Raw genomic sequence first — 10,188 nt, forward strand, 5'->3', positions numbered from 1 at the left:
AGCGAGGTGACAGCCCGAAGTGTCGTACTCGTCAGCAGCAGTCATAGGGTTAACCATTCAGTCTTCTTGAAGGTCACGTGATCCTTAACCCCTTTAACATATAGTAAAGAGTGGTAACTCTCTCCATTACACAAGGTACACAACTTCAAGTCAGTGGTGATTACGCTACCGATTCAGCTAGCACACAGGTAAATAAAAGGTACAGTGGAACAAACCCAGACACTTCCCCCATTAACATATTCATTTTTTTTCTTTAAGTTTGTTGAAATGAGGTGAATGTGGTGATGGTTGTAGGTGCGTTCACGAAATTCCTGTGTGTTGTTGTTGTTTTTAAAGTGGTGTGGTTGATTTTTACCGAGCAAAAAGCAGTGTAATCTCAAGATGAAGACATAGCGCACATGAAAGAAACCTACGGTAACAAAAGGGTTGTCCCTGGAGGTAAATAAGTGCAGGTAAAAAAAATTAAAAAAAGAAGAAAAAAAAGAGGCGTTCTGATTGTAACGACGCGCTCTCCCTGTGGAAAGCAGCCCGAATTTGAAACAGAGACGACTGTTGTGACCAAAGAGTAATACAATACAATACAATACAATACAATTCCATTCCCACCAGTAGTTTACAACACACACTCAAATTGCCACAACATGAGACAACATCACTATAACGACAGCACGATAACATTTAGATACCGAAAGTAATACTTTAACCAAAATATCTACAGTCACCAGTATTGTGTGACGGGATATGAAATAAAAGAGAGGGATATTTTACACAAAATTCCTCCGCCTCCTCTCCGAATGAACAATGGTGACTGACAGTTTCAGTTTCAGTAGCTCAAGGAGGCGTCACTGCGTTCGGACAAATCCATATACGCTACACCGCAGCGTAACCCAACGCGCTTTGTCAGGCCTTGAGAAAAAAAAACCAACAAAAAACAACTGACAACCTGACCTTACAGTTCAGTTTGATGATGTTCGTCCTTCGGATTCGAAGATGACCATGGCTTCAAATATCAGATGGATGATCGGTGGCTGTGGGTCTGGAGGTGACTGATAAGGCCAGTCCGGGCCCTGAAGGCTCGCCCACTTGTGGGACACAAATAAATGGGTGCTGTCGTGGCCATGGATGCTGCTCGGGCCTTGCGCACAGCACGCTTTCGTTGCGCCTCGGTGATGCGCCTGGCTTCAGCTGCACGGGATCCTGTGGTGATCTTGCTGTGCCAAGCTGGACGGTCCAGAGCAAGTGTCTCCCGCGTGTTGATGTCGACGCCCAGGTCTTTGAAGGACGCTCTGAGGCAGTCTTGGTAGTGGCTCTTTTGCCCTCCAACCGAGCGCTTGCCCTGACAAGTTCTCCGAAAAGCAGCTGCTTAGGCAGCTGACTGTCTGGCAATATGACCACATGTCCAGCCCACCTGGCTTGGGCTTTCTGCAGGAGGGTATAGACGCTGCAGAGGCCAGCTTGTTCCAGAACTTCCGTGTCGGGTACTTTGTTCTGCCACCTGATGTTGAGGAGTCTGCAGAGACAGCTCAGGTGGAAGCGATTGAGCTGTTTGGCGTGTCTGCTGCAGACAGTCCAGGTCTCGCTGGCGTAAAGGAGGGTGGTAAGGACCACTGCACAGAAGACCTTCAGCATGGTGGTAGCGCTGAGTCCTCTCCGCTCCCAGACGTTCTCACGGAGTCTCCCAAAGGCGGTGCTGGCTTTGGCGGTCCTGTTGTTTACCTCAGTGTTTATGTTCACTGTGCGAGAGAGCGTGCTGCCCAGGTAGGTGAAGTTGTCGACTGCCTGAAGGTTCTGCCCATTCACTGTGATGCGCGGCTCGTGGTATGACTTTCCTGGGGCGGGCTGGTACATAACTTAGGTCTTTTTTGGTACTGATGGTGATAGTTCAATTTGACATCAGTAAGGTGACAGCCCATCACTGAAAAGCATACTCGTCAGCAGCAGTCGTGAGAATAACATTTATGTTTGCTGCAGACTAACATGCGTGTTTTCAACAGAACTTTGCCAAAGGACAACACATGTTGCCTATGGTTCTTTATATTGGAAGATTAGCGTCTTAACCATTCTAACGCCCACTTTCAGAAACTGATGATGATGATGATGATGATGATGATGACGATAGCCATTCACTCTGTGCAGGCTCACCAACAAGAAGAGCAGACGACCGAGACCTACAGCTACACCCAGTTCTACTACTTAGTCCCTGAGGGGGAGACCTACACGGGGGACCTGGAGGGGTGGTTGGCGGGTGGGGAGGGAGAGGGAGGAGGAGGAGGCCGGCTGGGGGTTGCCGGCAGCGGGCCCGAGGCGGGGGGAGGTGTCGGCGGCGGAGAGGGTGAGGGCGGCCTGTACCACACCAGCTCGCACGAGCGGGGCTTCATCCACAGCGCGCGCATCGGCACGGTCATCACCGTCCTCAACATCCTCCTCAACCTCCTGCTCATCGTCCTCGTGCTGCTGCGCCGCTCCACGCGCGTGCAGTTTGTGTACCAGCAGGTATGGGAGGAAGGGGTGAGGGCTTGGGCGGGGGGGTGGGGGGGTTGTTTGTGACTGTGACGGGGTGATTGTGGTGGTGGTGAGGGTGGGGGTGGTGAGGGTGATGGTGGTGAGGGGTGGTGGTGGTGAGGATGGAGGTGGTGACTGTGGTGGTGGTGAGGGATGGGAGTGGTGAGGGGGTGATTGTGGTGGTGGTGAGGGGTGAGGGTTGTGGTGGTGAGGGGTGGTAGTGGTGAGGGCGTGATTGTGGTGGTGGTGAGGGGTGGTGGTGGTGATGGGCTGATTGTGGTGGTGTTGAGGGGTGGGGGTGGTCAGGGTGATGGTGGTGAGGGGTGGGGGTGGTGAGGTGGAGAGGGGGTGAGGGTGGTCAATGTGTGGGGTGGTGGTGGTGAGGGTGGTGGTAGTGGCTGGAGGTGAGAGATGTGCGTGTTGTGTTGTGGTTTGTGTGTTTGTGCTGGTGGTGGTGGTGGTGGTGTGAGTGTGTGTGTGTGTGTGTGTGTGTGTGTGTGTGTGTGTGTGTGTGTGTGTGTGTAATATACATATTGTCAACCTGGCCCTGGGGAAAGCAGCCCGAATTTCATACAGAGGAATTTGGTGTGACAAAGGACAACTCACTACAACACAATACAATTTAATTCAGTAGCCAGTCAGGCTGTTTTGTGGACCAAAACTCCAATGCTGTCCATGTGATGGAGTATGCAGTCTAGGTGACCCTGTGTCTGCGTGTCTGTGTGTGTGTGTGTGTGTGTGTGTGTGTGTGTGTCGCGAACAGATTGTCAACCTGGCCCTAGGCAGAGCAGCCCGAATTTTACACAGAGAAATCTGTTGTGACAAAGGGCAACACAATACAATACAATACAATACAATACAATACCCTGTTGCGCTGTTTTTAAGGACCCAAACCCCAACGCTGCCCATGTGTTGGAGAGTACAGTCAGAGTGACCGTGTGTGTGTGTGTGTGTGTGTGTGTGTGTGTGTGCTGGCCCCAGAGAGAGCAGATCGAGTTTCGCACAGAGAAATTAGTTGTGACAAAGGACAATTCACTACAACAGAATACATTTTAATTCAGTAGCCAGTCACATTGTTTTATGGACCAAAACTCCAATGCTGTCCATGTGATGGAGTGTGCAGTCTGGGTGACCCTGTGTGTGGGGGGTACGGGGGGTGCGCGTGTGTCTGTGCATGCGCGTGTGCGTATATATATATATATGTGTGTGTGTGTGTGCACGCGCGTGCATGTGTGTCTGTGTTTGTCGCGCGCGTGTCGCACGTGTCGCACGGACAGATCGTGAACCTGGCCCTGTCGGACCTGGCGTTCAGCGTGATGGTGGACCCCTTCACGGTGTACTTCGACCTGCAGCCCTGGCGCCTGGCCCCCGGCTACTGCGTGGCCTGGATGGTGCTGGACGCCGCCTTACCCTTCGTCTCCTTCCTCTGCCTCATCGTCCTCAACGTGGACCGCCTCCTCTTCGCCATCTCCCCGACCCTCTACCACCGCATCTTCCGGCGGGCGGGTCTCCGCGGCCTGGTCTTCCTGCTGCCCTGGACGCTGGGGCTGGGCGTGCTGGTGCCGCTGTGGCTGCTGACGGCCGTGGCGTGGCCCCAGCGCGGCATCTGCCTGTACGGGGTCACCAAGCGGGCCGCCGTGGCCTCAGCCGTCACCTCGCTGTACGTGCCCTGCGTGCTGCTCATCGTGCTGTCCGTGCTCATCCTCGTCACCATCATCGGCGGCATGCCCCAAGACCTGCAGGAGGCTTCCTCGCTCAGACACCAACACCAACACCAACACCACCGCCACCAACATCAGCACTCACCGCAGCCACCGTCATCTCCCACGCACACGCACGCGCCCACTTCCGTGCAGCACGTGACGGTGGTGCGACAGGGTAGTGGTGGTGGTGGTGGGGGAGGAGGGCTCCACCCCCACCCTTCCACCGACCTCGTCACCTTGACCACCCCCACTCTCCAGGACGGGGGACGGGCGGGAGGAGGGGGGCTGGAGGCTGAGACCCCTGAGGTGAAGCGGGGCCACAGGAGCCTGGTGGTGGCGCTGTGCGTGCTCAACCTCCTGACGGTCATCACGCAGCTGCCCTACGGCGCCATCTCCATGCTGGAGCCCGAGTGCGTGGAGCCCTCATGCCACTCCACCATCAAGCTCATCCAGGCCCTCAGCTGGATGCGCTCCGTCACCTTCTCCCTGCACCCGGTCTGCCTCGTGCTCCTCACGCGTATCCGCCAGGCCTGCCTACTGGCCTCCTACTCCTCCGCCTCCTCCTCTCCCTACTGCTGCTGCTGCTGTCGCGGCCACGAGGGGCCCGACGTCTCCCAACCCGGCGTAGGCTTCCCGGGCATCGTGGTGACGCCCTGCGCCAACAGCAAGAGCGACCAGATAGAGCTGACCTCCATCAACAACAGCGTGGGCAACCTGGGCAAGGGACCCACCACTATGTTGTAGGCCTGCTGGCTCCTGCCCATCGACAACAAACAACTGGTGACAACAGCTCTTTTTTTTTCTGCTGCTTCTCCATCATCTGCACTGTTACAGCGCTACAGTGACGTCACTTCCACGCCGCTCATAGCGAGTCCCCCCCCCCACCCCCTCCAACACACACACACACACACACAGACCCACAGCCAGGTTCGTCTGTCACGCAGTCTTGTTGGTGTATCGGAGAGAATTGGGTAGCGCAGGCCACCGATATACATACGTCACTGGGTGCGATGGTCAAACAGTGGTGACTACATTATGTCAGTCAGTGTGACGGTCAAACATTGCAGACTATACACGTCACTAGCTCATACGTCACTGGTACGTACGTCACTGAGTGAGATAGTCTAACACTGCAGACTACATACGTCACTGGTACATACTGTGTATGATGGTCAAACAGTGCAGACTACATACGTCACCGGTATATACTCCTTTAGGTGGTCAAACAGTGCAGACTACATACGTCACCGGTATATACTCCTTTAGGTGGTCAAACAGTGCAGATTACATACGTCACTGGTACATACTCAGTAGAATTGTCAAACAGTGCAGACCGCACACGTCATTGCTTCGTACGTCACTTAGTGACATCGTCAAACAGTGCAGAATGCATACGTCACTCGTTGACTCGCTTTTAAACAGTTCGTCCATGGCTCGCTTCTTAATCCAGTTGTGATGAATTTTCGCACGGTAAAGGCGATGCATACTGAACATGACATCGAAAAGTCCAATTTCCGAATTAAGACCTCGGGCGTGAAACATTCGGTTGAACAAACCCATCCTTTACCGCCCACAAATTTCAGGTGTTCTGACGATCGATTTTGAATGTTTGTGGTAATGCACAGCACCGACAATCCATATTTGAATGTGAGCAAAGGTATATCAGTTGAAGAACTGATGTCATGCTCAAGAAGGTCAGACAGCATCTTTCCTCTGTTCTTGATCAGATCGAGGGGGGTCAAATATACAGAATATTTACTGACAAAAAGCAAAAGCCTTCATGACTTGCGTGTGTTTCCAACTTCATCATTAAAAAAAAAGAAAAAAAAAAAAAAAGAAAGAAGCCTTCCATGGCTCACGTCAACTTTAGAGACAGCAAACTTTTTAAAGAAAAAATGAATATGTTAAAGTTTACCCTCCACCATCAACTAACACCCACCCCCCCTTCTCCCTCACACACACACATACACACATACAAACATGTACACACGCACACAGGAAATGTAGAGAAGAAATTGAAATACTAAATTTATTGTGCAAAGTCAGATTATTGGGAGGAATCGTTGTCTGTCTCTCTCTATCACACACACACACACACACACACACACACACACACACACACACACTATATGTATGTATATATATATATATATATATATTGTATATATGTATGTGCGGGGAAAATAGCAAGGAACTGATGGTGAGGTGGGGAAGGTAAATGGTGAAGATGTAAAGCATTCACTGTCGCATTCAACATACTTTCCACCCTCAACTCTATCCGCACACACGTGCACATAACTTGTGAACCAGCCGACAACACCCTATCCTTTCCCCCACTGCGAAACCATGAAAAAAAAAAAAGATGAATAACCATTCTTTTGCGAACCAAAGAACAACGAGAGAACGAACGATCTAATCAGCTGACCAAATGCGCTGTTAACCGACCATCTACGAGTATAGGGGTTTAACTTTTGAAGCACAAACACGTGATCATGAATACAGAACCGGCAATGGCTCCAAATCAAATTGAAAGAGGAAAGACGTTATGAGAGGACGGGGCCTATTTTTGGAACCGGTTCATCAAGAGGTTGAAGTGCTGGTGCTTCGTCCTGAAGATGACTTGCTGGTAATTGTCTCTGAGGAGGCTGAACTCTATGAACGGAGAGTAGACCAAGGATCATAATGCTGTCTTCCGGTTCTATTTGTGTTGCCCGACAGCACGGCTCGAGCGGAAACGGGTGGGGAGGGTAGGGGGGGGGTGGGGGGGGGGGGGCGGGGTGAGGGGGGCAGGAAGGAGAGATGAGGGCTCCAGTGTTTGAGGCCAGGGTTATGTAACAACGCTGTGTGTTCTCGGTGATACGTTTTCACACACACACATATACACACACGCACACACGCACGCACGCGCGCGCACACACACACACACACACACACACACACACACACACACACACACACATACACACCATCACACACACACCAACACACACACACACACACCATCACACACACACACGCGCGCGCACACACGCACACAGAATCACACACATACGCACACACACACACACACACACAGATAGATATATATATATATGATGAATACTTCGCCTGTGAAATATGTGAGTGTTTGTTGTCATTTGCGTTGGGTAAACTACATATTTTTGGGGAGAAGTAATGTCTCTTTTCTATCATTTTAATTATATTTCAGTATTCCGTTGATGTCGTTTGGTTATAAGCTGTCTCGACTTCGTATTCCTGAAAAGGAAGAAACAAATAGGGAATGTATTGTTGAGAGAGAGAGAGAGAGAGAGAGAGAGAGAGAGAGAGAGAGAGAATGAACGTATTGATAAGTGCAATGGACAATTCTCTTCAGGTGTATTAATTAGATAAATTCTCACATTCATCATCAATCCAAGATAACAATGTTTATTTATCAGAACCTGGAGTGAGTATTTTGAGTCACTTCACACAGAACAATTGGCAGCGAGCAGTTTTGTCTATGTCTAATTTCGTATGTTGAAAATGTGTCAGCGAAGACGTTTGTTTTCATTGTCGCCCAAGACTGACAAATGTTGGTGAGTTTTTCTCATAACTGTTAATGCCATTATGAACCAAACGGAACTGTCTCTCTTTTTTTTTCTTCTTCTTCTTCTTTTTTTTAATCATCCGTCGATGATTAAAAAAAGAAAAATTAATTGTATTCTTACACCGTTTGGCATACAGTTCTACCCACAAAGACTTAGGGGACGTGTTCTGATGTACATTGGATTAATCATTTCACGTGTATTTATGTGCGACATTGTCTGTGAATAAAATCGGTGAAGCATCGTTTCAGGGTGTGTGTTGGTGGGGGGGAACAGTGAAGTGTACATCCACTTGTCTATCATGTCTCTTTGGTTCGCGACACTGAAATCAGCACACTGGTGTGATGCATAGTCAGGCATACCGCTGGCTTGATCCTGCTTCAGAAGGGTAAAACGCACGCATGTATCGTAGCATAGTGTAACGTACTTATGCAGTGTAGTGTAGTGTAGTGTAGTGTAGTGTAGTGTAGTGTAGTGTATTACTCTTTTGTCACAACAAATTTCACTGTGTTGAAATTCGGGCTGCTGTCCCTAAGGAGACCTTGTCCCTACAATGAAGCGCCACCTTATTTTCTCTTCTTTTTTTTTCTTCTTCTTCTTCTTCTTTCTTTTATTTTTTCTATCGTACTTCTTCTTCAAAGTGGTCCTTTCTACATAATTTTGCCAGGGACAACCCTTTTGTTGCCGTGGGGTCTTTTACATGCGCTAAGTGCATGCTACATACGAGTTTATCGTCTCATCCGAATTACTAACCGTGGTTCGGACCCAGACCGTCAGGGACACAGGACTGGCAGAGAAGTGTCTTAACCATTCTGCCACCTTCTTCCTCCCACCTTTCCAGTCAGAAAACGGAGTATGGATGCCTACATGGCGGGGTAAAAACGGTTATACACGTAAAAGCCCACTCGGGAGTTTGAGGCCAGGGTTATGTAACAACGCTGTGTGTTCTCGGTGATAGGTTTTCACACACACACACATACACACACGCACACACGCACGCACGCGCGCGCGCGCGCGCACACACACACACACACACACACACACATACACACCATCACACACACACACACACACACACACACATACACACACACACACACACACACACACACACCATCACACACACACACATACACACACACACACACACACACACACACACACACACACACACACACACACAGCCCACGAACGAAGAAGAAGAAGAAGAAGAGTGGGGGTCGGATGACGGGAAGGGTGGTGGGGTGGAGGGAGGGCAGGGTGCGGGGTAAGGGAGGGGAGGTGTCAGCTGAAGCAAAAACTGCGGATTCACACAATGTCTAGCCACATGCATTGATTTTTTTTTGATTTTTTTTTTAAAGAAGAAACAAAAGAAAGAAAAGGAAGGGAGAAAAGAAAAAGAAAAAAAACACCCACAAAAACATGTTTTTGACTTGCTTAAAACGCCAGTGACTTGAAGCACAAGAGCACAAGATCAAGAAGCTCGATTAGTCTTGGGCGTCAGATGAAAAACACCACGCGAAAAAAAAAAAAAAAAAAAAAAAAACCCGAGGGCTCGTTCGACTGCTGATGAACACGCCTTAATGGAGAAGATATCACAGCCCGCGCAGCGAAAATAACAATACTAATATTGTATTCATATAGCACATAATCAAATGATTTTCCCCTTAGCGCTTCTCAATTACAATAATTCCAATTAACACACACACACACACACACACACACACACACACACACACACACACACACACACACACACACACACGAATGCATGCGCCTAGGAAGCGAGAGAATCTGAGCCCACTGGTTCAAATCACGCCGGAGGTCGCCAGTATTTTCTCCCCCTCCACTAAACCTTGAGTGATGGTCTGGACGCTAGTCATTCAGATGAGACGATAAACCGAGGACCCGTGTGCAGCATGCATTTAGCGCACGTAAAAAAAACCCACGGCAACAAAAGGGTTGTCCCTGGCTAAATTCTGTAGAAAAAGCCACTTCGATAGGACAAAATTACAGGCAGAAAAAAAAATTAAATGGGTGGCGCTGTCTGTGCAGTGACGCGCTCTCCTTGGGGAGAGCAACACACATTTCACACAGAGAAATCTGTTCTGACAATAAGAGAAATACAAAGTACAAAACACACGCGCGCGCGCGCACGCACGCACGCACACAGACACACACACAGACACACACACACACACACACACACACACACACACACACACACACACACACACACACACACACACACAGATGTTCAACCATAATTGGAACAGAACTGTCGTCGTGACCAGAAAGTTTTTTGAACAGAAAATAGAAGAAAATAAAATCTTGAAAAATAAGTCGGCACTAAAAACTTTTCCTTGGGTTCTTGTTTCACAAAGACTACAAGAATCCGA

At 49.5% G+C, this 10,188-nt stretch overlaps 1 protein-coding gene across 2 annotated transcripts in view; it reads left to right on the forward strand.

Moving 5' to 3' along the window:
* The window catches only part of LOC143282466 (uncharacterized), a 154,830-nt gene extending 148,513 nt beyond the window's left edge, over positions 1–6,317 (forward strand). For both annotated transcript variants that reach the window (XM_076588114.1, XM_076588115.1), the window contains exons 3-4: positions 2,137–2,493; positions 3,780–6,317. In XM_076588114.1, coding sequence (XP_076444229.1) covers positions 2,137–2,493; positions 3,780–4,949 — 1,527 coding nt within the window. In that variant the 3' untranslated portion in view covers positions 4,950–6,317. The remainder of the gene's footprint in view (positions 1–2,136; positions 2,494–3,779) is intronic.
* The last annotated feature ends 3,871 nt before the right edge of the window (positions 6,318–10,188 follow it).

Source organism: Babylonia areolata, chromosome 5, assembly GCF_041734735.1.
Source record: "Babylonia areolata isolate BAREFJ2019XMU chromosome 5, ASM4173473v1, whole genome shotgun sequence".
In the NCBI taxonomy this organism is placed as follows: domain Eukaryota; kingdom Metazoa; phylum Mollusca; class Gastropoda; order Neogastropoda; family Buccinidae; genus Babylonia; species Babylonia areolata.